The sequence below is a fragment of the Pipra filicauda genome, unplaced genomic scaffold (genome assembly GCF_003945595.2).
Source record: "Pipra filicauda isolate LSUMZ 115617 unplaced genomic scaffold, ASM394559v2 scaffold623_size210332_pilon, whole genome shotgun sequence".
Classification (NCBI taxonomy): domain Eukaryota; kingdom Metazoa; phylum Chordata; class Aves; order Passeriformes; family Pipridae; genus Pipra; species Pipra filicauda.
Window position 1 is genome coordinate 110,737 of NW_024104780.1, and position 26,503 is coordinate 137,239.

At 59.0% G+C, this 26,503-nt stretch overlaps 2 protein-coding genes across 2 annotated transcripts in view; one reads left to right on the forward strand and one right to left on the reverse strand.

Annotated features, from left to right (window-relative positions):
- LOC113998761 (class II histocompatibility antigen, B-L beta chain-like) overlaps nucleotides 1-26,503 on the reverse strand; it is a 181,529-nt gene that overhangs the window by 87,791 nt on the left and 67,235 nt on the right. The window lies entirely within an intron of this gene.
- Nucleotides 10,060-12,372, forward strand: LOC113992602 (class II histocompatibility antigen, B-L beta chain-like). The gene is given in 5 exon segments (XM_027730075.2): nucleotides 10,060-10,153; nucleotides 10,650-10,919; nucleotides 11,606-11,887; nucleotides 12,156-12,268; nucleotides 12,271-12,372. Coding segments are annotated over 5 exon segments (852 nt in total). The 5' UTR covers nucleotides 10,060-10,068.

Here is a 26,503-nt window from a genome sequence, read left to right on the forward strand (position 1 = left end):
GGCTGCCCAGGGAGGTGGTGGAGTCACCGTCCCTGGAGGTGTTTAAGCAAAGACTGGCCATGGCACTGAGTGCCGTGGTCTGCTTGACGTGCTGGGGATGGGGCGTAGGCTGGACGCCAGTTGATCTCACAAGTCTCTGCCAAGCTCAGGGACTCTGGGCTTCTGTGCCAGCCCAGCCTTTGGGGACAGCGTGCTGGTGGCTCCGAGGCTCCGTCCTTGCCTTGCCTTGCCCATCTCCTGGCTGCCAGGCAAGGGCCTTGTGACATCACAGCCTCTGTGGAACAGCGCGGGGGCTGAAAACTGTCAGTGCTGCGTCCCCGTGCCCAGAGCCTGGGCAGAAGTCGGCTGGCAGGGACGGGCAGAGACTGTGCAGAGGTGTCAGCTCGTCCCGCAGCAGCACGATGCCCAGCCAGGGCATCTCCTGGCTCCTCAGGCTCTCGCTGCTCCTGCTCTTGCCTGGCCCACTCGAGCCTTGCAGCCGTGCCACAGGTGCCATTGCTGAGAACCAGGGTTTTCCTTGGATGGCCCCTTGCCAGCAAAGGCAGGAGAGGCTGGAGAGAGGGGAAGGAGGGGGGTCAGGCCGCTGGGATGGTGCCGGCGGGCCGTGAGCCCGAAGCCAGCAAGGCCTTGGGCCCACACGGTGTCAGGGGAGGACTGAGAGCCCCCAGGGAGGAGGAAAGCTGGGCAGGCCCCAAGGCTGCTGGGCCTCTTCCTTGCCAGCCCTTTGGCCAAGGCCCCGAGGCAGAGGTGGGGCTCAGCCCCTGCCCAGCAATGGGGCACAGGCTGAGCCCCAGGGACACCAGAGCCAGGCGGCCTGAGCTCTTCTTCCTGCAGCGTCTGCCTGGGGCAGCCCAGCCAGGCCTGAGTCTCTGCAGGAGAGGCCAAGCCCAGCCAGAGAGGGCTCAGCCCTCTGAGGCTGCACTCCCTGCAAAGGGAACAAAACATTGGCCCACAGGACATCCTGCCCCCAAATGGAGGACTGGAAAGGTCAAGAATAAAAAAGTCACCCCCCTCCATTCTTCAAGAAATGTTCAGACCTCTTTCCTAAAAGCATCCAGGACTCGGGTCACCCAATTTTCTCTCTGAGAAGGGTTTTCCATGGTTCCCCTCAATTCCAAGTTCAAAGGGGTCCCAGTACAATTTGGGATGCGTTGGATGCCGTGTTGGGGTGCTGATGTCCCCCCAGAGCTCTCCCAGAACAGGGTGACACAAGGGGGGTGCAGAGAGGGGTCCCCAATCCTGATCCATCCTGGAGCAACCACACTGGGGGCAAGGAGAAAGGAGTCACCATGTCCCTGTTCCCATCCCAGGGGATGGAGCCAGCTGTGGAGCCCAGGGAGAGTAGGAACTGCTCTGGAATCTCTGCCGATCCTGCTCCGTCCATCCCACCCCAATCCCACTCTGTCCATCCCACCCCAATCCCACTCCAACATCCAGCCCTGATCCCAGTCCACAATTCCACCTGAGTCCACTCTGGAATCCTGCCCTGAGCTGGAATCCCCTTCCAATCCCGCTCCAACCATTAGGCCCCAGTTCCCCTCTGGAATCCCGGCCTCCATCCTGGGATCCCTGCCCAGAGGATCTGGATCCACACACGCTGCTGGGACTCACTGGTGGGCGCGGGGTCGTATCCATTCCCCTCCCTCATCCCTATGGAAAGAAAGCGGGATCAGCACCCGTGGCACAGGATCCCCGGAATGCTGCCGGGCGGATCCGTGCCCCTTCCCGACCCCCATCCCGGGAGTTACCGGATCGGAGCTTCCAGACACCGACTCCCAGGAGGCCGATGATGATGATGATGGCAGCGATGACGGACACAGTGTCCTAGTTAGAACAGCTGGGACCGATTCATCACTGGATGGGTGTAGCCCAAAACTGTGGATTCTATGGCCTTCCATGCCATTTTCCCAGGAACTGTTGTCAGGAGAGGCCTGCGAGGTGGGAGGGATGTCCTGAGCACCCTCATAGCCTTTTATGGACTGAACATCCTCATAGCCTTTTATGGAATTCCCCGCTCTGAGGGGAGGACTGATCATCCTTTTATGGAATTCCCCGCTCTGAGGGGAGGACTGATCATCCTTTTATGGAATTCCCCACTCTGAGGGGAGGACTGGGCATTCCTGCCTGAACTGGAGAATATATAAACCTGGAGTTTCGGAACCTTTTTACCACTTGTGGGATCCAGAGGAGGACTGCAGCTCACCGCTCTCAACCAGCCTGAGACCACCCCCCTCAACTGGACTGCAACCACCACTTCTGACCAGACTGCAACAGCTCTCCCACCAGCAGGTTTTTCCCTCTCCCTTTACTTTGGACTCAGGGGGGACCCAAGGAACAGCACTTTGTTCATGGCCCAGGGTTCTGGGTTCTACATTTGGGTTTTGTGGATTAAAACCAATTGCTTGTTTGTATAATCAGACTTATTGGGCAAGGGGGGCCCAAAGGGGCCCAAGGGGGCTGGGCCAGGGGAGGAAGGGCTGCAGGGGGCGGATCCCGGAGGAGGAAACCCGCCAAAAGCGGCGGCCCAGCCGATCCCGGAGCTGGGGGACCCCCGGAATGCTGGAGGGGGGGGAGCAGAGAGGGAGCGCCGGGCCCCTTAAGCGGGGGTCCCGGAGAGGGGGAAGGCCTTGGAGTGTGGAGAGGAGGGGGGGCCTTGAGGCGGGGTGGGAGCCGAGAGCTCCAAGAGGTTTGCGAGGGTGGGAGGCGAGAGAGGAGGGCCGGCCGGCCCCGGGAGGCAGAGTGGGGAGAAGTGAGCCCTGGGACCCCCCTGGCAACACTCAAGGGGACCCCGGTGAGTGGGAACCCCCCGAAGCCGCGGGACCCCCGGCAGCCCGGAGAAGGGGGACCCCCAATGCAGGCAGAAGTGCCATCAGGCCAGACAGGGGGACCCCCCCAACCCCAGAGAGCAGAGAGGGGGAAGTCCTGGGAGGGGTTTTTGGGCTGAATGTTGTTGTTTTGGGGGTTTTTATGGGCACAAGATGCCCAATGAGTTCTAGAGCTGGACTTGGGCAGGAGGAACTCCCAAGACAATGCACTCACCTTCTTTTCCCCCACCCCCCAGCCGGATTTCTGCTTCCCAAAGCTTGGTCGGATGGAGGAGGAGGCTGCGAGGAAGAGGAAGATGCCGCGGGCCCCCCAGGCAGGTGAGGAGGAAGTCAGCGCCCCTTTGGGTCGGTCTTTTGTCTTTTGTGGCCGTCCTGCCGGGGCCGGAGTTGGGGGGATGTCCTTGGGCTTCCCTGTGGGCTGGAGGCAAATCCCCTGCGTGCCCTTGTTGCTTCCTGCCCCAGGCCCCGAGGTGAGGCCGGAGAGCGCGGAGGACAAATCCCGGCGGCAGAGCCTGGTGGGAGAGGCCGTTTTGAAGGGCTCCCCGGCGCAGGAAGGCAGCGGGGAGGAAAAGGGCCGGAGATGCCCCCGCAGGAGGGGCTGGAAAGCCAGCCCAGGGGGCTGTGAGGAGAAAAGAGCCAGTGTGTGCCGGGAAGGCGGCCGGAGCTTGAGGCGGAGCTGTGAGCTGGTGGTCCCTGAGCAGCCTCCCAGCAGGGAGAAACCCTTCAGGTGTTTGGAATGTGGGAAGAGCTTCAGCAGGAGCACCCACCTCCTCAGCCACCAGCACATCCACAGTGGGGAAAGGCCCTAAACATGTGGGGAGTGTGGGAAAAGCTTCAGGCACAGCTCCACCCTCCGCACCCACCGTCGCATCCACGATGGGGAACGGCCCTACACGTGTGGGGAGTGTGGGAAGAGCTTCACTCAGAGTTCCAACCTGCTCCAACACCAGAAGATCCACAGTGGGGAAGGCCCTACACGTGTGAGGAGTGTGGGAAGAGCTTCAAACGGAGCTTCCCATCCTCCGTCCCCAGATGATCCACAGTGGGGAAAGGCCCTAAACATGTGGGGAGTGTGGGAAAAGCTTCAGGCACAGCTCCACCCTCCGCACCCACCGTCGCATCCACGATGGGGAACGGCCCTACACGTGTGGGGAGTGTGGGAAGAGCTTCACTCAGAGTTCCAACCTGCTCCAACACCAGAAGATCCACAGTGGGGAAGGCCCTACACGTGTGAGGAGTGTGGGAAGAGCTTCAGGGACAGCTCCAACCTTTGCAAACACCGTTGCATCCACACCAGGGAATGGCCCTACAAGTGCTTGGAATGTGGGAAGAGCTTCAGCACAAGCCCCAAGCTGCTCAGCCACCAGCACATCCACACTGGGGAACAGCCCTACACGTGTAGGGAATGTGGGACAGCTCCACCCTCTACACCCACCGTCGCCTCCACATCAGGAGAGGCCCTTCCACTGTGGGGAGTGTGGGAAGAGCTTCAGGCAGAGCTCTTCCTTGACCTCCCCCCAACGGACCCACCAGTAATGGAAGCCCCGAGTGCCCCGACTGCGGGAAGAGCTTCGGCCGCTGCTCCAACTCCATCAGCCATGGGAGGACCCGCGTTGGATGATCCACAGGGACTCCCGTTGGGCACAGACCTGGTGTGCTGGTTTTAAGGTAAACCAGCAGGGGAAATGACAGTGGTGACATCATGGGGCCATCGATGACATCACAGGGACATTGGTGACATCACAGGGACAGTGGTGACATCACAGGGACATTGGTGACATCACAGAGAGAGCGGTGACATCACGGGGACATTGGTGACATCACGGGGACAGCAGTGACATCACAGGGACAGTGGTGACATCACCGAGGGTTAATTTTGGTGTGAAAATCTCCTGCTTTGGGCAATAAATTCTGACTCCTCCTCCAGCATCCGGCAGTTCCTCCCTGGGAACCAGGAATGGGAATGGGGACAGGGTGAATGGGAATGGGGACACCTGGAATGGGAATGGGAACACCTGGAATGGGAATGGGAACATTGGGAGCAGACTGGGAACAAGAGGAATGGGAATGGAGAGATCAGGAACTGGGAATGGGGGCACCTGGATTGGGAATGGGGACACCGGGGAGAGGGATGGAGACACTGGGAGCAGGTTAGGGACACCAGGAATGGGAATGGGGACACCAGGAATTGGAATGGAGACACCAGGAACTGGGATGGGAACACCTGGAATGAGAATGGGAATTCATGGAATGGGAATGGGAACACGCGGAATGGGAATGGAGACACCTGGAATGGGAATGGGGAAAACAGAGGTGGGATGGGAACACCAGGAATGGGAGGAGGGAAAATAGGAATGGGAATGGGGACACCTAAAATGGGATGGAACACCTGGAAAGGGAATTGGAACACCTGGAATGGGAGTTGGAACACGTGGAATGGGAATTGGAACACCTGGAATGGGAATGGGAACACCTGGAATGGGAATGGGAACTCCTGGAATGGGAATAGGAACTCCTGGAATGGGAATGGGGACACCTGGAATGGGATGGGAACAACTAGAATGGGATGGGAACACCTGGAACAGGAATGCAAACCCGTGGAATGGGAATGGGAACCCCCGGGCCCGGGCTGTGTCCCTGGTGAAACAGGAGGCCAGGCCCAAAAGAGTTCACGAAGAAATTTGGGCCTGCTAACAAGCTCCCAACATCCAAGACCATCTGTGCTCGTTCTGTTCTACTGACTGGAGCAAAGCGTCAGAGAATAGTACAGGAACATGTCCTAGGCCTAGAGGGGATAAATTAGAGAGACAGCAGGATCAGGGAGACATTGGAAGAGGAGGAATAGGCCGGGAGCCAGGGCTTTTTCCAAGCTTCAGGGAGCGGGTCAAGAACAATGGAAGAGAAGGAAGGTCAAGCTGAGGAAGAGGAGTTGAAGCCCCCAGAGCCATGGAGGAAGAGTGGAAGTCCCCTCAGGATTGAGGGCCAAGAGAAGCACCGCCCCAAGCCCCGCCTGAGCTCCACCTATACTCCGCCTGTTATTAATATGCAGAGAGAGATGTTGGAATCACTGGAATATGCATTTAATCCCAGCTGAAGATTGTATAAAAATGCTGATTTTGTGTGAAGCCTTGGAGCAAGTTTGTCCAGCGCGAGCTGGCTTGCTCCCAACGTTGAAGAAACAAATACCTGGCTGCTTAAAGAGAAAAAAGTCTCTGAGCAGTTTCTCGGACCGATTTTTCGGATTCAGGGCCCAGTCAGTCCCAGGATGATCCCAATCACCTCCAGCATGATCCCACTTACTCTTGATATGATCCCAGTATGACCCCAGTCACCCTCAGTGTGGTCTCAGTTGCTCCCAGCATGGGCCAAGCTTCTCCCACTGTGATCCCAGTATGATCCCAGTTGTCCCCAGCATGGTCCCACTTGCTCCCACTTGCCCCTAGCACAGATCCGGTCACTCCAAGTATGATCCCAGTCCTCCCTCCTGACAGTCCCACTCAATCCCAGTTGCTTCTCTTGTAGATCCAGGCACTCACAGTTCCTTCCAGTTGCCCTCAACCTGGTCCTTATTCCCCTTCACGTAGTCCCAGTCACTCCCAGTATGGTCCCAGTCACTCCCACCATGGTTGCAGACACTCCCAGTATATCCCAGTAGAGCCCTCAGCATGCTCGTAGTCCTTCCCAGGCAATCCCAGATGCCCCAGTAACATTCCAGTTTCCACCAATATGATCCCAGTGACTCCAGGGCTCTCCCACTATATCCTAAGTGGCCTCCAGTTGCTCCCAGTAGCCCTCAGTGTGGTCCCAGTTGCTCCCAGTATGATCCCTGTTGCCCCAGTTCTGGTCCTGGAGGGTCCCAGTGTGCTCAGATCCTGCTCCCGGCAGGTCCTGCTGGGTCCCAGTCCTGGTTCTGGATGTATCCCGGTGTCCCAGTCCATCCCAGTCCATCCCAGTCCATTCCAGTCCATCCCAGTCCATCCCAATCCATCCCAATCCATCCCAGTCCATCCCAGTCCATCCCAGTCCGTCCCAGTCCCTTCCCAGCAGCCGCCGCCGTTTCCCGGGTCCTGCCCCCCCGCCCCCCCAAGATGCTGACGGGGGTCGGGGCTCCGTCTTTGCCTTCGTCTCCCTGGGCCTGCCTGGAATGAAGGGGCCGCTGGGACACTGCGGGACCTCCTGAAACCAAAGGAACCCTGGGAGAATTTGGATACTCCTGGAGTCAAGGCACAATTGGGACACTGCAGGGCCCCATGGAAAAAAAGGAACCTTGTGACACTGCGGAATTCATGGAATCCAGGGGCCTTTGTGACATGGGGGCCTCATGGAACCAAAGGAACCCTGAGGTGTTTCAGAAGGTCATGGAATCAAAGGGCCACTGGGACACTGCAGGGCCTCTGGCAATTAAAGGAACACTGGGACACTGGGGCAGGACATCCCTCCTGCAATGGCCCCAAGACAATGCCCCATTTGCAAAGGGGTCAGTGCTGAGCTGAGAGGGGGCCGGGACAAGGCAGGAGATGTTGGACCCCAGACTGGTTTGACCCCAAATGAAGCCCCTGATGGTGAGGGAACCCCTGGAGTCCAAGGACTGTCAGTCCATGGGTTTCTACCAGAAAGGACCAGTCCCCTTTCCCAGGGGCAGCTTCTTCCAACAGAACCCTTCTTGGGGGGTGTGTGGAGATTCCTGCCTTGGCTGGGGACACCAGCTTCCTTCCCAGTCCACACCAGTCATTCCCAGTCAATCCCAGTCATTCCCAGTCCCTCTACCTCCACTCCCAGACCCTCTCCGTCCATTCCCAGTCGTTCTCACTTCACTCCCACATCTCCCAACTCTCTCCCCAGTGACCCCCTAGCCCATCCCCTTCTACCCCACTCTATTCCCAGTCCCTCCCACTGCCATCCCAGTCCCTCCCAGTGCCCCCCAGCGTGTCCATCTCGCTGGTGCCGTCCAGCTCCCAGCCCGGCCCCGGCCGCCTGCTCTGCTCCGGGATGGATTTCTACCCTGCGCCGGTGCAGGTGAGGTGGTTCCAGGATGGGCAGGAGCTGCCGGAGCACGTGGTGGCCACCGACGTGGTCCCCACCGGGGACTGGAGCTGCCAGGTGCTGGTGCTGCTGGAAATCCCCCCCCGGCGCGGGGTCACCTACAGCTGCCAGGTGGAGCACTTCAGCCTGGAGCACCCCCTCAGCCGGCACTGGGGTACGGCCCAGCCCCCCCAGCACCGGGGGGGCAACTGGGGGCGACTGGGAGGGAGTTTGGTGGGTGCTGGGGGTGCTGGGAGAGGGTTGGAGGGTCCTAAAGGGTCTGGGATGGGCTTTGTGGGATCCCTACAGGGGCTGGGAAGGGACTAGCAGAAGGTTTCAGGGACCCCCGGGTGGGCTGGGGGAGAGCGGGCCGGGCTCTGTGGGGTGCCGGGGGGTGCGTGGGAGGAGGTTTTGGGGGTGCTGACCCCCCCGGCTCCCCCCAGAGATGCCACCAGACACCGTCCGCAGCAAGATCCTGGTGGGGGTCGGGGGTTGGTCTTCCTGGCGCTGGGGCTCGGCTTCTACCTGCGGGAGAAGGTAAAGGGGGGTCCCCAAATGGGGGTCGTGGCCCCCCCCTTGCTCTCCCACAGCCTCTGGGCCCCCCCTGCCCCCCCAGCCCCTTTGCTCTCACCCCCTTTTCTCTCCCCACAGAGCTCCTGAGCCACCGGCGGCCGCAGCCCCTCCCCGTGGCCTCGGGTTCAGCTGGGACCCCCCAAACCCTGTGCTCATTTGGGGGGATCGCCTGTCCCCCCCTTCCCTGGATTTTTTCCCACACTAACCAGCTGTTCCCAGTGTTCCCAGTAAAGCTTCTCAGTGCTCTGCAGTCCTGGGTGTTGGGGAGAAGTTGAGGGGGGGGGTTCCAAAAATCCTGGGAATGGGGTGGTTTGGGCACTCCCAGACCAACAAAATCTTGGGAAAAGGTTCTTTGGGCACTCCCAGACCCAAAACATCCCGGGATCAGGTGGGTTGGGTCACTCCCAGACCCCAAAGTATTGGAAATTAGGGCCTTGGACACTCTTGGACTCCAGAAATCCAGGGGAAAGGGGGGGTTGCACAAATGTGATCCTCTCAAAACCCCATGAACAGGGGGGTTTGGGCTTTCCCAGGTCCAGAAGATCCTGGAAAAGAGAGGTTTAGGTACTTCCAGACCCCAGAAACTGTGAGAACTGGGGGGTTTGGGCACTCCCAGAACTAGAAAATGATGAAGAAAAGAGGTTTGGGCACATCCAGAGCCCCAAAATTCTGAGAGCACAGAGGTTTAGGCAGCTCCCCCAAAACCCAATAGGGTTTGGGCACTCCCAGACTCTCAAATCATAGAAAAGAGGGGTTTGGGCACTATCAGTAATTAAAAAAAAAACAGGAACAGGGGGGTTTAGAACATTCAGACCGCAAAAATACTGCGAAACACGGGGGTATGGGCTCTCCTAGATCCTAATAATCCACAGGACAGTGGGTTTTGGCACTCCCAGATCCCAAAATATTGGGACAGAGGGGCTTAGACACTCCCATCCTCCTAAAACTCCTGGAAACAGGGGGGTTTGGGCATCCCAGACATTAAAAATCTTGAGAACTTCTGTGTTTGGGCACTCCCAGACCCACGAAATGCTGGAGAAAGGTGGTTTAGGCACACCCAGACTCTGAAAATCCTCGGAACAGGGGGGTTTGGGCAATGTTAGCCTCCCAATAAACCAGGAACATAAGGGGTTGGGATGTCCCAGAACCACAAAATCCTGGAAAAGAGGGTGTTATTTACTCCTAGACCCCTAAATTTGTGCGAACGGGGGGGGTTGGGCACTCCCAGTTCCTCAAATCTTATAAAAGAGCAGTTTGGGCACCATCAGCATCTAAAAAACACTGGGACAGGGGGGTTGGGGACATTCAGACCCCAAAAATCTTAAGAACACGGGAGTATGGGCTCTCCTAGACCGTAAAAATCCCAGGGACAGGGGGGTTAGATCATTCCCAGACCCCAAAATATCGGAAAAGAGGGGCTTAGACACGCCCCCAACAGCCCTCAGCCAATCCCGAAGCGCCCACGCCGCCCGCGCCCAATCCCAGCGCGCCCCGCTGATGACTCATCAGTCGCCGGGAAGAACAGGCTCCAACACGGCCCGAAACCGGCGCCGGGCTTTGCCCTCAGCCAATCCGAGCGCGCCCAAAAACCCCCAAAACGGCGCCACTCGGCTGGTTTTGGGCTGTCAGCAGCTGTCCGGCGCTGGGCATGGAGCGTGTGCGGGGAGCTGGGGCCGTGCTGGCGGTGCTGGTGGTGCTGGGAGCCCCCCCGGCTGCGGGCGAGGAGCTGTCGGGTGAGCGGGGGGGGGCGGGAAGGGGGGAAAGAGGGGAGAAACGAGGGGGTGGGAGCCCCAAAAAAGTGAGTGCGAGGGGGGTGGGAAGGCCCGGAGTGAGTGGGAGGGTGGTGGGACCCCCAAAGTGAGGTTGGGGGGGCGTGGGGATTGTGGGGCCGGTGGGAAAGGGGTGGGAGAGGGGGGCAAGTGGGTGTGGAAGAGCAGGAAGAGGGGTGCCCTGGGGGTCCCTGGGTGTCCCTTCAGCCCTGGAGCGGTTCCCTGGGGCTCTGGGGGGGTGGGATGGGCATTAGGGGTTCCCCAACCCCCCTGTCCATGCCCGGGGGGCTGATGGGGGGGCTCCCCCCCAGCCAAGAGCCGGTGCTGGGGTGTCCGTGGGGCAGAGGGGGGTGGGAAAGGCGGGTCCGGGGTGGCCCCCTGAGCTCCCACCCTGCTGTGGGGGGCTGGGGGATGATGGGGGGGGACGGGGCACCTCCTGACCCGTGTCCTGCACACACAGGGGTGTTCGTGTTATCGTCTCCGGGTGAGTGTCACTTCATCAACGGCACCGAGCGGGTGAGGTACGTGGAGAGGTACATCTACAACCGGGAGCAGTTCATGCACTTTGACAGCGATGTGGGGGCGTTTGTGGGGGACACCCTGTTTGGGGAGATCAATGCCAGGCGCTTGAACAGCGACCCGGAATTGCTGGACCTCAGACGGTCTGCAGTGGACACACACTGCCGCCACAACTACGAGGTGTTCATCCCGTTAACTGTGAACCGCAGAGGTGAGCGTGGGGCAGAGCGGGTCCCCTCGGCCCCTGCCCGAGGAATGGCCCTGGAGCCCCTCAAACCCTCCCTGGGAATCACCCCAGACCCCTCAGCTCTCCCTGTGCCCATCCCCTTGCCTTTTCCCCACTCCCAGTTCCTCCCAGTCTGTCCCAGTCTCTCCCAGTCCTTCCAATGCCCCCTAATCTCTCCCAGTCCATCCCAGTCTCTCCCCGTGCCCCCCCGCGTCTCCACCCCGCTGGGCCCACCGAACTCCCACCCCTCAGCCAATCCCAGAGCGTCTCTCTTATGACGCTCCAGTTGCCAGGCAGACCCAAAACAAAGACTTCCCTCACCACCACTCAGCCTCCCAGTCCCGATCGCTTCCTTCCCAGTCCACACCAGTCACTCCCAGTCCACACCAGTCACTCCCAGTCCCTCTCATTCCACTCCCAGACCCACTCACTCCACTCCCAGACCCTCTCAGTACATTCCCAGTCGTTCTCACTTCACTCCCACATCTCCCAACTCTCTCCCCAGTGCCCCCACAGCCCAGCCCATTCTCCCCCACTCTATTCCCACTCCCTCCCACTGCCATCCCAGTCCCTCCCACTGCCATCCCAGTCCCTCCCAACGCCCTCCAAGCCCTCTCCCCTCCCTCCCAGTGCCCCCCAGCTCAGCCCAGTGTCTCCCCCGTCCCTCCCAGTGCCCCCCAGCGTGTCCATCTCGCTGGTGCCGTCGAGCTCCCAGCCCGGCCCCGGCCGCCTGCTCTGCTCCGTGATGGATTTCTACCCTGCGCCGGTGCAGGTGAGGTGGTTCCAGGATGGGCAGGAGCTGCCGGAGCACGTGGTGGCCACCGATGTGGTCCCCAACGGGGACTGGAGCTACCAGGTGCTGGTGCTGCTGGAAATCCCCCCCCGGCGCGGGGTCACCTACAGCTGCCAGGTGGAGCACGTCAGCCTGGAGCACCCCCTCAGCCGGCACTGGGGTACGGCCCGGCCCACCCAGCACCGGGGGCACACTGGGGGCGAGTGGGAGGGAGTTTGGGGGGTGCTGGGGGTGCTGGGAGGGGGGTTGGAGGGTCCTAAAAGGGTCTGGGAGGGGCTGGGTGGGATCCGTGCAGGGGCTGGGAAGGGACTGGCAGGAGGTTTGAGGGACCCCCGGGTGGGCTGGGGGAGAGCGGGCCGGGCTCTGTGGGGTGCCGGGTGGTGCGTGGGAGGAGGTTTTGGGGGGGCTGACCCCCCGGCTCCCCCCAGAGATGCCACCGGACACCGTCCGCAGCAAGATCCTGGTGGGGGTCGGGGGCTTCGTCTTGGGCTTGGTCTTCCTGGCGCTGGGGCTCGGCTTCTACCTGCGGGAGAAGGTAAAGGAGGGGCCCCGGGGGTCATGTCCCCCCCCTTGGCCGCAGCCTTTGTGCCCCCCCTGTCCACCACCCTGCTCTCACCCCCTTTTCTCTCCCCACAGAGCTCCTGAGCCACTGGTGGCCGCAGCCCCTCCCCGTGGCCCAGCCAGGACCCCCCAGTCCAGCCCCACGCTGAGTTTGGGGGGTCGTGTGTCCCCCCCAGCCCTGCTTTCATTCTGACCCCAGCCAGCTGCTCCCAGTGTTCCCAGTAAAGCTTCCCAGTTCTCCCAGTCCCTGTTATTGGGGGGCAGTGAGGGCAGGGGGGAGGGGATCCCTGTCACAGCTTTACTTCTTCTAAAAAACCAAGCAGGAATTTTTCTTTCCCCTGCCCCTCTGGAAAAGAAAGATGTTCAATGGGGGAGGGGGCTTTGCCTTGGGTGACTCACACCCCCAAAAGAACTGGCCCAGCCCACATTGCAGGTTGGGAGCCCTCAGAAGGCTCTGGGGGGGTGGAGTTTTTTGCTTTCTCCTGGGCAAAGGGCAAGGCCCTTCCCTTTGGCCTTAACTCAGGTAAGGGGTGTGTTGGAGAGGCTCCGAGGTCCTTTTGTTCTCGGCCTGCTCATCTGGCTGTTTGCTGGTTCCCGTTTGCCTTCGTTTCCTGTGCCCTGTTCTGCCCCCAGCCCGGACCTGCTCGGACTTCATGGGACAGGTTTGACCCTCCTAGAGAGGAACCTTTTGGGGAGGAGGTCACCCTTTCCCTCCTGCGCTCCCGTGTTGGCAGTGGCGTGTGTTCATCGGCCAAAAGGGGGAATTCCCGGCCACAGCCAGCCACAGACAGCGGGAGTTTTGTGGGAAGAGCCCCTTTTTCTCCTTTTCCACTTTTTCCCCTTTTTGTTGTTCTGCCAATACACAGATATCCTTTAAGAAAGAGCTGTTATTTTTCCTTTCTCCATACTGCCTCAACTGGAGTCTCTTAATTTCCAATTTACAGTTGCTTAGAGGGAGGAGTTTGGTTTTCCTCATAACTCATCCTCCTTAGCAAAACACTTCAGTCTCATCCAACTGAGACAGAGGTGCTGCCCCATGCTCCTGCCCTTGCCATTGCACATCCCCACATCCCAGAGCCCCAGCAAGAGCCCTGAGGAATGAGGCAGGCACAGGATCTCCCTTCCCAGGGCTGGGGGTCAGGCCTTGGCCCTTTGCAAGAACAAAACAAAGCCAGATTTATTCAGCATCACAGACCCCGGGACTTTGCTTGTCCCCACCTGTCATCACTGCCTCCAGTTTTCGGCTCTGACTGGAAGCAGGGGACAATTTCTGAGTGCTGGCCCTCAGTGGGACCCATTAACGCCAGGAGAAACTGTGGACTTGGATCTGACTTGGAATTCTTCAGAGGTTTCTTTAACTTGCTCTTTGTCTGATGTTCAGGGACTCATCCCCAACCCCCGAGGGTCATTCAGTGCCTGGGGCTGTGTCTGTGCTGCTGAGCTGGGCCAGGCTCCTGGCACACAGGGAGCTCCTGGCAAGCGGGCAGCGCTGCAGAGAGACAGCTCTGCCCAGGAGCAGCTCCTCTGCACAGCCCAGCAGGGCTGAGGGCACTGCCAGGGCAGCTCAGGGACACCAGCAGGGCACAGACAGAGCTTCAAGGGGCTCAGCACTGGCAGGATGGCTGAGAGCTCCCTGCAGGAGGAATCTTGGCAGGGCTGCACACGGGCAGTCTGGGGCTGCAGGGCAGTGCAGGGGCAGCTCCTGGAGGCATCTCCTAAAGCTGGCCCAGCCCCAGCCGATGGGATGGGTGAGGAGGGGGCTGTTGGGGAGCACTTTGACAGAGCTGTGAAGCCGGGGGTGCAACCAGGGGTGCCCAGGGCTGTGGGGCAGAGCAGGGTCCTGCAGCCCAGGGCACTGCTGGGCAGGGACTCTGCTGCCTGCCAGGGGCAGCTCTCAGCTGGCCCAGGGAGCTGCTCCAGGGCTGGGGGAGAAGGGCTGTGGGCAAGGAGCAAACCCCAGTTGACAGGGGAAGGCAGGGCAGGGCCCTTCTGCTGTCGAGACGGTGCAGCACATGTCAGGAATGATCACAGCTCCAAATGACTGCTGGGGCTTTCTAAGAGGAATTTTCAGGAAATGCAGCAAGGCAGGGCCATCCTGAAAGGGAAGGATCCTGTACTTCCAGTGTTCTGCTTCAGGGTCCCAGGGACGGGCAATGAGAAAGATCAATTCATGTCTCCATTCAGGAGGAAGCATGGAAAACCCAAAGCTGTTCTTCTTTGAGGGCAATGGCGCAGGGAGTGTCAGAAATCAGCCCCCTGGGCCTCACAGGCAGCAGCAGTGGTGCTTTTCCAGCCTCCTCAGGGTTGCTCTGACGTTACCATCAGAGCCTGCCCAGCCAGAGGTGCCCCTGGGCACCAGAGTGCCCTGTGCTGGGAGGGCTCTGCAGGGCAGAGCTGAGCACCCAGGGCTGGGCTGGGCTCTGGATGCACTGCCAGGGCCCAGCCCTGGGCACAGGGAAGCAGCTGCTGGCAGGGACAGCTCCAGGCAGCAGAGCCTGAGCACTCCTCTGCATCGCCCTCTGCTCAGCTGCACAGGGAAAGAGGGAAGAGTTGGGAAAAATTGATTTTGCAAGTGGAGTCTTCACAAAACCCCACTTTTTTTCCAGGCATCTTTGAAGTGGATCATCCACCAAGAGAGAGGTGCAAATAGCACAGGGAACCTGTGTGCTGAGCAGCAGGTCACTTGTGGGCAGAGCAGCTCTCCTGAGTCTGCACTGGGGCACAGGGAGCCCTTTGGGACCTCAGAGCTGTCCAGGGTTCAGGCTGAGAGCAATGGGGAGGGTGAGAATTCCTGCCCGGTCAAGGAAAGTGCTCTCGCTGAGCAGCACAGAGCTGAGTTGAACAAAGTTCCCCCAAAGAAATACAAAGAATTTGGAGTAGATTGTAAAGCAGCAGAGGATTGACTCAAGGCAGCCCTGCCCTGACTGTGCTGCCTCTCCTGTCCCCTCCCCAGCGCGGGACGCACAGAGGCCGCCCGGCTCCCCCCAGCCAAGGCCTGCCGGGCCCCGCCAGCAGCGGCTGCTGGCCCAGTCACTTCCAGTCACTCCCAATAGGATCCCAGTTGCCCTCAAGGTGGTCCCAGTTGCTCCCAGTCCCCCCCACGATGTTTCCTTTCCCTCTCAGGGACTCCCAGTCTGAGTCCAGTCTGGCCCCAGGCACTTTCAGTCACTGCCTGGAGGAGGCCATTTGCCCCTGCATGGTCCCAGTTGCTCCCAGGATGATCCCACTATGAGTCCAGTCACCCCCGGTATGATCCCAGGAACTTGGAGACACTTCCAGTACGAATCCAGTTTGATCCCAGTCATCCCAGTATGGTTGCAGTGCCTCTCACATACTCCCAGTAATATTGCAGTCACTCCCAGGATGATCCCAGTATGAGTCCAGCAGGGGCCCAGCTGCTCCCACTCTGATCCCAGTTGCCCCCAGTGTGGTTGCTCCAGGATGGATCAGGAATGGGGACCCCTCTGTGCCCCCCCCTTGTGTCACCCTGTTCTGGGAGAGCTTTGGGGGGACATCTGCACCCCAACACAGCATCCAACACATCCCAAAGTGTGCTGGGACCCCTTTGAACCTGGGAATTGAGGGGAACCATGGAAAACCCTTCTCAGAGAGAAAATTGGGTGACCTGAGTCCTGGATGCTTTTAGGAAAGAGGTCTGAACATTTCTTGACTAATGGAGGGGGGTGACTTTTTTATTCTTGACCTTTCCAGTTCTCCATTTGGGGGCAGGATGTCCTCTGGGCCAATGTTTTGTTCCCTTTGCAGTGAGTGCAGCCTCAGAGGGCTGAGCCCTCTCTGGCTGGGCTTGGCCTCTCCTGCAGAGACTCAGGCCTGGCTGGGCTGCCCCAGGCAGACGCTGCAGGAAGAAGAGCTCAGGCCGCCTGGCTCTGGTGTCCCTGGGGCTCAGCCTGTGCCCCATTGCTGGGCAGGGGCTGAGCCCCACCTCTGCCTCGGGGCCTTGGCCAAAGGGCTGGCAAGGAAGAGGCCCAGCAGCCTTGGGGCCTGCCCAGCTTTCCTCCTCCCTGGGGGCTCTCAGTCCTCCCCTGACACCGTGTGGGCCCAAGGCCTTGCTGGCTTCGGGCTCACGGCCCGCCGGCACCATCCCAGCGGCCTGACCCCCCTCCTTCCCCTCTCTCCAGCCTCTCCTGCCTTTGCTGGCAAGGGGCCATCCAAGGAAAACCCGGTTCTCAGCAATGGCACCTGTGGCACGGCTGCAAGGCTCGAGTGGGCCAGGCAAGAGCAGGAGCAGCGAGAGCCTGAGGAGCCAGGAGATGCCCTGGCTGGGCATCGTGCTGCTGCGGGACGAGCTGACACCTCTGCACAGTCTCTGCCCGTCCCTGCCAGCCGACTTCTGCCCAGGCTCTGGGCACGGGGACGCAGCACTGACAGTTTTCAGCCCCCGCGCTGTTCCACAGAGGCTGTGATGTCACAAGGCCCTTGCCTGGCAGCCAGGAGATGGGCAAGGCAAGGCAAGGACGGAGCCTCGGAGCCACCAGCACGCTGTCCCCAAAGGCTGGGCTGGCACAGAAGCCCAGAGTCCCTGAGCTTGGCAGAGACTTGGGAGATCAGCCGGGGTCCAGCCTACGCCCCATCCCCAGCCCGTCAAGCAGACCACGGCACTCAGTGCCATGGCCAGGCTTTGCTTAAACACCTCCAGGGACGCGGACTCCACCACCTCCCTGGGCAGCCCATTTCAATACCTAATCCCTGTTTCTCTCCAAAAAGTCCTGCTCCTGGCCCTGACAAACAGCCCCTGACAGGCAGGTCCTCGTGTCCTCTTGTCCTGTCGCCTGTTGCCTCGGAGAAGGGGCTGACCCCCACCTGGCTCCAGCCTCCTGTCAGGAAGTTGTGGACAGGGAGAAGGTCAGCCCCGAGCCTCCTCTTCTCCAGGCTGGAGAAGCCCAGCTCCCTCAGCTGCTCCTCACAGGCCATGCACTGCAGACCCTTGCCCAGCTCCAGTGCCCTGCTCTCCACCCACTGCAGCCCCTCAAGGTTCTCCCTGAATTGAGGGGCCCAGAGCTGGACACAGCACTCCAGGGGTGGCCTCACCAGTGCCCAGTCCAGCAGAAGAATCACTGCCCTGCTCCTGCTGCCACACTCTTTCTGATCCAGGCCAGCCTGCCCTTGGCCTTCTTGCCCACCCGGGCACCCGCTGGCTCAGGTTCAGCCTCTGTCCACCAGCACCCCCAGGGCCTCTCCCACGGGGACCCTTTGCAGCTCCTCTGCCCCCGGCCTGGAGCTGCAGGGGGTTCTTGTGGCCAGAGGCCCCAAAGGCCCCAAAGGCACTCTTGAACCTCATGCCCACGGGCTCGGCCCAGAGGTCCAGCCTGTCCAGGTCCCTCTGCACAGCCTTCCTGCCCTCCAGCACATCCACACTGCAAGTCAACTTGGGGTCCTCTGCCAATTTGCTTATGGAAGACTCAATGCCCTCCTGCACATCCCCACGAAAAATAGGCAACAGGACTGGGCCTGTTACCCCACAAGTTCTAGTGCTTGACAGAGGAGCCCACCCAGCAGCGGGGAGAAACTGCTGACAGGAGATTGAATGGGGGCAAGAGACAATGGATGATGGACAAGTTCTGGGCCATGGCCATTTGTTAGAAACAAAGTAAAAGCTTAAGGCCTGCCATATTTCAGTGTCTGCTAAAATGTAGAAATAGTTAAAAGTTTTGAGAACTGATGTACAGGTGTTAGAGAGCAATTGCTGTGTCCCTTGGGTGCTGAATGAAGTAGGGTCAGCTCTGGAACCCAACCAACTGCTCAGAGATTTTATTCCCCGGCTTTCACTGACAGTTTCTGGGGACCCAGATGAGACAAAGCAGCGCCGACAGGGCAGAGCAGAGGAATCGTTGGCCCTGCAGCGTGTACCAAAGGAGTTTTGGGGAGATCTTCCAGTTCCCTGGTCTGGAGAGTTCACCACGCCTTCTTTTCTGGGAAAAAGAACAGGCCATGAATTTTGGGTCCTTGATTTTAAGGCCTTTGGCCTGCACATAAGGCACAGCAATGGGAAGGACGCAGCGTGAGGCTGAGAGGTTTCTGTCCTGGTTTGTGGGCTTGGGTGAGATTGGGCCAGAATTACAGGACACCTGTAAAATCTGGGCTTTGGGAAAGGTTGGGGAGGGTTGGGAAAGGTGTTCAAAGGGTGGTTTTGCCTGAGGTGTTAAACATGGGAGAGGGTCTATCTTCCCAATTCCCAAGAGAAGAGATCCCAGAAAGCTCCCCTGCAGGTTGTGTTTTAAGGAACAGGAGAAGAGACCGAGGGTAAGGGGTTTCTTTCCTGGAGGGCAGGGCTGTCGTTCACTTGCAGGAGCCCTGTGCTGAAATTGCCAGTCTGACTGCCCAAACTGAACACAGCTGAAGATTCCTGCCAGACAAAAAGGGCCAGCACAGAAAGCTCTTGCTGCCCATGGAGTGCCCAGGGTGGCCCCCCTGAAACCCAAAGGTTCCAGGCTTTCTTTCCTGGGGGAAAGGCCGTGACATCCCAAAGAGTCCCGTGGCAGACAGGTGGGGCTGCACTGTGGGGGTGTGAGGTGTTGATTCTTTGGTTTCCAGGGGCTATTCCAGAATGGAGAGGACATCCCAAAGGGGCCCATGGCACAGGGGTTGGGCTGCACTGGGGGCTGTGAGACATTGGTGTTTTGGTTTCCAGCAGCCATTCTGGAATGGAGGGGATAGGCCGTGACATCACAAGAGGGCCCATGGCACAAAGGTGGGGCTTCACTTTGGGGTTGTAGGGCGTTGGTTCTTTGGTTGCCAGGGCCTCTTCTGGAATGGAGAGGACAGGCTGTGACACCACAAAGGAGCCCTTGGCACACGAATGGGGTTGAACTGTCACATGGGGGGGGCTTGGTTCTTTGGTTTCCAGAGGCTATTCCGGAATGGAGAGGATAGGCCAGAGTGGATAGGACAACAAAAGGACCCAAAGCACATGGGTTGGTCTGCACTATGGTGTGGGGTGTTGGTTCTTTGGTTGCCAGGGCCTATTCTGGAATGGAGAGGACAGGCTGTGACAAGAAGTGCCTGTCAGAACTGCAAAGACGGGCGCACAAGAATCTTATGTGGGCATATTCTCTGCTCTGCCCTGCACATCTTTGTGCTGGGGTCAAAACTCAGCCTCTCTGCTTCCCTCTCCTGAGGGACTTGTTCTTAGACATCCCTTTCCCCTGCGCTCCTTTCAAAAACCCTCCTGGTAATTCTCAAGCCTGTACCCGGCTCTCATCCCCTCTCTGTCCTCTTCCCAATCCCTTGGTCAATCCCAACATCCCAGGACAGGGATCCCAGTTGCTTGGCTGCACTCCCACCTAGTTCCATATGCTGGGCCATGATATCCCAGCGCTGGAGCAGCCAGGTCAGCAGGGGCTCTCCCAGCTGCAGACTGAAATCTTTTCACATCTCTCACAGCTCAGCCGGGGATGGGGATTGGGTGATTATCTCTGGCCCTGCCTCTTGCTCCTGTTCTGAGGGCTCTGCTTCCCCTTCATCCCTCACTAACTGAGCTGATTTGGTCTTGGATTTCTTCTGTAGAGGGGCAACTGCTACTGGCAAGGGTTGTTCCTCTGCAGTTTGAGTGGCCACGGTACCTCTTGGTCTCCTTTCCTCCTCCTCCCCCTGAGGGCACTGGGTCTCAGTTTAACAAGATTCCAACTTAGAAATTAAGAGACTTCAGGTGGAAGTGTGGAAAAGGAAAAGAAGAAACCTTTTATTAACCAAATCTGAATAAACAACAAATGGTGCAACCAAAAACTTTGAGAAGAAACCAAAGAAAGTCCCAAATCCCCAGGTGGGGGGGAGAAACTGTCCCGGCAGTTCAAAGCTCTCGCAGCCCCGTGTGCTCGCAGCCAGCAGTGAAGGAGTCCCTTTTCCCAGGGGCAGTCCCCAAAGCAGAACACCTCGCTCCCAGATGGGTCGGGCTCTCTCTCTCTCTCTCTCTCTCTCTCTCTCTCTCTCTCTCTCTCTCTCTCTCGCTCTCGCTCTCTCTCTCTCTCTCTCTCGGTCGCTCTCCACGAGGTGTCCCGGTGGGAAAAATCTTCTTCTCAGGAAAAGAGAACAAGGTGGCCAAAACCAGCTCCCGCTCTGTCCGGTCCCGGACAAACCCCAAAAGCCCCCGAACAAAGGACCCCCCGCCCTCCCCGCGGCCACCGCGGTGTCCCCGAGAGCCGCCCTCCCCCCCCTGCCCCTGCCCAGCGCCTGCGGCTCCGCTCCAACCCACCCCATCCCGGGAGACACAGATGGCAATGGGGGGGACACTGGGAAACAATTCCAACACCTCTTTTCAAACCTCTGACACCTGCTTCCCAGACATTCCCAAAGAAGGGGCTTCCCGTGGCCTCGAGCCAGGGACTGACCTTTGTATTGAACCAACTCCTGGAGAGACACGTTCCCATCCCTGTCCCCATTCCCATTCCTGGGGTTCCCATCCCTGTCCCCATTCCCATTCCTGGGGTTCCCATCCCTCTCCCCATTCCCATTCCTGGGGTTCCCATCCCTGTCCCCATTCCCATTCCTGGGGTTCCCATCCCTCTTCCCATTCCAATTCCTGGGGTTCCCATCCCTCTCCCCATTCCCACTTCCTGCTGTGCCAACCTGCTCCCAGTGTCCCCGTTCCTGTCCCCACTATCCTTATCCTGGTCTCCCATGTCCCCATTCCCATTCCCGGTGTCCCAATTCCCATTCCTGGTGACTCCAACCTGCTCCCAATGTCCCCATTCCCATTCCTGGAGTTCCCATTCCCATACCTGCTGTCCCCAACCTGCTCCCAGTGTCCCCATCCCTGTCCCCAATGTCCCCATCCCACTCCCCCCTGTCCCCATTCCTATTCCTGGTTCCCACAGAGGAACTGCCGGATGCCGGAGGAGGGAGCCAGGATTTATTGTCCAAAGCAGGAGATTTTCACACCCAAATTAAAGCCTCAGGAATAATTGCGGTCCTGGGTTTCACACGGGAAAAAGTAAGAAGTTGATCCATTGGGAAGAGCCCCGGGGGGCCGGGGTGGGTGGGAGCAGCGGGATGAGCTCTGCCAGCAGCTCCTGCCTTTCCACAGGGAGAGGGAAGGGGTGGATCCAGCTCCGGGATTGCTCAGGCCGTGATTCCTGCTGGGATGAGAGTGGGGAAAGGAGTCACCATGTCCCTGTTCCCATCCCAGGGGATGGAGCCGGCTGTGGAGTCCAGGGAGAGTAGGAACTGCTCTGGAATCCCACCTGATCCTGCTCTGTCCATCCCACCCCAATCCCACTTCATCCTTCCCACCCCAATCCCACTCCAGAATCCAGTCCTGATCCCAGTCCACAATTCCACCCGATCCCACTCTGGAATCCTGCCCTGAGCTGGAATCCCCTTCCAATCCCGCTCCAGCCATTAGGCCCCCATTCCCCTCTGGAATCCCGGCCTCCATCCTGGGATCCCTGCCCAGAGGATCTGGATCCACACACGCTGCTGGGACTCACTGGTGGGCGCGGGGTCGTATCCATTGCCCTTCCTCTTCCCTATGGAAAGAAAGCGGGATCAGCACCCGTGGCACAGGATCCCCGGAATGCTGCCGGGCGGATCCGTGCCCCTTCCCAACCCCCATCCTGGGAGTTACCGGATCGGAGCTTCCAGACACCGACTCCCAGGAGGCCGATGATGATGATGATGGCAGCGATGACGGACACAGTGTCCTAGTTAGAACAGCTGGGACCGATTCCTCACTGGATGGGTGTAGCCCAAAACTGTGGATTCTCTGGCCTTCCATGCCATTTTCCCAGGAACTGTTGTCAGGAGAGGCCTGCGAGGTGGGGGAGATGTCCTGAGCACCCTCATATCCTTTTATGGACTGAGCATCCTCATATCCTTTTATGGAATTGCCCGTTCTGAAAGAAAAATTAAGCATCCTTTTATGGAATTGCCCGCTCTGAGGGGAGGACTGGGCATTCCTACCTGAACTGGAGAATATATAAACCTGGAGTTTCGGAACCTTTTTAGCACTCGTGGGATCCAGAGGAGGACTGCAGCTCACCACTCTCAACCAGCCTGAGACCACCAACCTCAACTGGACTGCAATCCCCACTTTTGACCAGACTGCAACAGCTCTCTCACCAGTAGGTTTTTTTTCCCCTCTCCCTTTACTTTGGACTCGGGGGGGGTCCAAGGAACAGCACTTTGTTCATGGCCCAGGGTGCTGGGTTCTACATTTGGGTTTTGTGGATTAAAACCAATTGCTTGTTTGTATAATCAGACTTATTGGGCAAGGGGGGCCCAAGGGGGGCCCAAGGGGGGCCCAAGGGGGCTGGGCCAGGGGGGGAAGAGCTGCAGGAGGCGGATCCCGGAGGAGGAAACCCGCCAAAAGCGGCGGCCCAGCCGAGGGAGGAGCCGAGCGGGAGCACAAAGAAGAGCAGCCCAAAGGTCCTGGCGGTGGCTCGGCAATGGCGGGGGGGGCGAGAGCGGTTTGGGGGCCCCCGTGAGAGCCGGGGGGGAACCCCGGTAGCCGCGGAGTGGGGAGAGCGGAGAGGGGCGATCCCGGAGCTGGGGGACCCCCGGAATGCTGGAGGGGGGGGAGCAGAGAGGGAGCGCCGGGCCCCTTAAGTGGGGGTCCCGGAGAGGGGGAAGGCCTTGGAGTGTGGAGAGGAGGGGGGGCCTTGAGGCGGGGTGGGAGCCGAGAGCGCCAAGAGGTTTGCGAGGGTGGGAGGCGAGAGAGGAGGGCCGGCCGGCCCCGGGAGGCAGAGTGGGGAGAAGTGAGCCCTGGGACCCCCCTGGCAGCACTAAAAGGGACCCCGGAGAGTGGGAATCCCCCGGAGCAGCGGGACCCCCAGCAGCCCGGAGAAGGGGGACCCCCAATGCAGGCAGAAGTGCCATCAGGCCAGACAGGGGGGACCCCCCTAACCCCAGAGAGTAGAGAGGGGGAACTCCTGGGAGGGGTCTTTGGGTTGAATGTTGTTTTTTTGGGGTTTTTATGGGCACAAGATGCCCAGTGAGTCCTAGAGCTGAACTTGGGCAGGAGGAACCCCCAAGGCAACGCGCTCACCCCTTGTTTTCCCCCCCATCAGGATTTCTGCTTCCCAGAGCTTGGTCGGATGGAGGAGGAGGCTGCGAGGAAGAGGAAGATGCCGCTGGCCCCCCAGGCAGGTGAGGAGGAAGTCAGTGCCCCTTTGGGTCGGTCTTTTGTCTTTTGTGGCCGTCCTGCCAGGGCCGGAGTTGGGGGGATGTCCTTGGGCTTCCCTGTGGGCCGGAGGCAAATCCCCTGCATGTCCTTGTTGCTTCCTGCCCCAGGCCCCGAGGTGAGGCCGGAGAGCGCGGAGGACAAATCCCGGCGGCAGAGCCTGGTGGGAGAGGCCGTTTTGAAGGGCTCCCCGGTGCAGGAAGGCAGCGGGGAGGAAAAGGGCCGGAGATGCCCCCGCAGGAGGGGCTCCAAAGCCATCCCAGGGGGCTGTGAGGAGGAAAGAGCCAGCGTGTGCCGGGAAGGCGGCCGGAGCTTGAGGCGGAGCTGCGAGCTGGTGGTCCCTGAGCAGCCTCCCAGTAGGGAAAAGCCCTTCAGGTGCTTGGAATGGGGGAAGAGCTTCAGGACGAGCACCAACCTCCTGAGGCACCAGCAAATCAACACTGGGGAACGGCCCTACACGTGTGGGGAATGTGGGAAGAGCTTCAAACGGAGCTCCCACCTCCTCAGCCACCAGTACATCCACACTGGGGAACGACCCTACATGTGTGGGGAGTGTGGGAAGACCTTCACTCAGAGCTCCCACCTCCTCAGCCACCAGAGGATCCACAGTGGGGAACGGCCCTACACATGTGGGGAGTGTGGGAAGAACTTCAAACAGAGCTCCCACCTGCTCCGACACCAGATGATCCACAGTGGGGAAAGGCCCTACATGTGTGAGGAATGTGGGAAGAGCTTCAATCAGAGCTCCAACCTGCTCCGACACCAGATGATCCACAGTGGGGAAGGCCCTACACGTGTGCGGAGTGTGGGAAGAGCTTCAGGGACAGCTCCAGCCTTTGCAAACACCGTTGCATCCACACCAGGGAATGGCCCTACAAGTGCTTGGAATGTGGGAAGAGCTTCAGCACAAGCCCCAAGCTGCTCAGGCACCAGCACATCCACACTGGGGAACAGCCCTACACGTGTAGGGAATGTGGGACAGCTCCACCCTCTACACCCACCGTCGCCTCCACATCAGGGAGAGGCCCTTCCACTGTGGGGAGTGTGGGAAGAGCTTCAGGCAGAGCTCTTCCTTGACCTCCCACCCACGGACCCACCAGTAATGGAAGCCCCGAGTGCCCCGACTGCGGGAAGAGCTTCGGCCGCTGCTCCAACTCCATCAGCCATGGGAGGACCCGCGTTGGATGATCCACAGGGACCCCCGTTGGGCACAGACCTGGTGTGCTGGTTTTAAGGTAAACCAGCAGGGGAAATGTCAGCGGTGACACCTCGAATGGGATGGAACACCTGGAAAGGGAATGAGAATGCCTGGAATGGGAATGGAGACATAAAGAATGGGATTGGGACAATAGCAATGGGATGGGAACACCAGGAATGGAAATGGGAAGACCTGGAATTGGAATGGGGACATTGGGAACAGACTGGGGACACTAGGAATGGGAATGGGGGCAGAAGGAATGGGAATGGGGACACGTGGAATGGGGAGGGAACACCTGGAATGGGAATGGAGACATCTGGAATGGGAACACCTGGAATGGGAATGGGGACACCAGGAATGGAAATGGGAACACCTGGAATTGGAATGGAGACACCTGGAATGGGAACACCTGGAACGGGAATGGAGACACCTGGAATGGGAATGGGGACACCAGGAATGGAAATGGGAACACCTGGAATTGAAATGGAGACACCTGGAATGGGAACACCTGGAATGGGAATGGGGACACCAGGAATGGAAATAGGAACACCTGGAATTGAAATGCAGACACCTGGAATGGGAACACCTGGAATTGGAATGGAGACACCTGGAATGGGAACACCTGGAACGGGAATGGAGACACCTGGAATGGGAATGGGGATACCAGGAATGGAAATGGGAACACCTGGAATTGGAATGGAGACAACTGGAATGGGAACACCTGGAATTGGAATGGAGACACCTGGAATGGGAACACCTGGAATGGGAATGGGGACACCAGGAATGGAAATGGGAACACCTGGAATTGAAATGCAGACACCTGGAATGGGAACACCTGGAATTGGAATGGAGACACCTGGAATGGGAACACCTGGAATGGGAATGGAGACACCTGGAATGGGAATGGGGACACCAGAAATGGGAATACCTGGAATTGGAATGGAGACACCTGGAATGGGAATACCTGGAATTGGAATGGAGACACCTGGAATGGGAATACCTGGAATTGGAATGGAGACACCTGGAATGGGAATACCTGGAATTGGAATGGAGACACCTGGAATGGGAACACCTGGAATTGAAATGGGGACACCAGGAATGGAAATGGGAACACCTGGAATTGGAATGGAGACACCTGGAATGGGAACACCTGGAATTGGAATGGAGACACTTGGAATGGGAACACCTGGAATGGGAATGGGGACACCTGGAATGGGAATGGGGACATCAGGAATGGGAATGGGGTCACCTGGGCTGGGAATGGGAACATTGGGAATGGGAACATTGGGAGCAGGTTGGGGACACCAGGAATGGGAATGGGAACATCTGGGATTTGAATGGGGACACCTGGAATGGGAATAGGGAAAACAGAGGTGGGATGGGAATACCTGGAATGGGAATGGGGACAATAGGAATGGGAATGGAGACAATAGGAATGGGAATGGAGACATCAGGAACTGGGAATGGGGAAAACAGAAGTGGGATGGGAACACCAGGAATGGGAGGAGGGACAATAGGAATGGGAATGGGGAGAATAGTACAGGAACATGTCCTAGGCCTCGAGGGGATAAATTAGAGAGACAGCAGGATCAGGGAGACATTGGAAGAGGAGGAATAGGCCGGGAGCCAGGGCTTTTTCCAAGCTTCAGGGAGCGGGTCAAGAACAATGGAAGAGAAGGAAGGTCAAGCTGAGGAAGATGAGTTGAAGCCCCCAGAGCCATGGAGGAAGAGTGGAAGTCCCCTCAGGATTGAGGGCCAAGAGAAGCACCGCCCCAAGCCCCGCCTGAGCTCCACCTATACTCCGCCTATTCTTAATCTGCAGAGAGAGATGTTGGAATCACTTGAATATGCATTTAATCCCAGCTGAAGATTGTATAAAAATG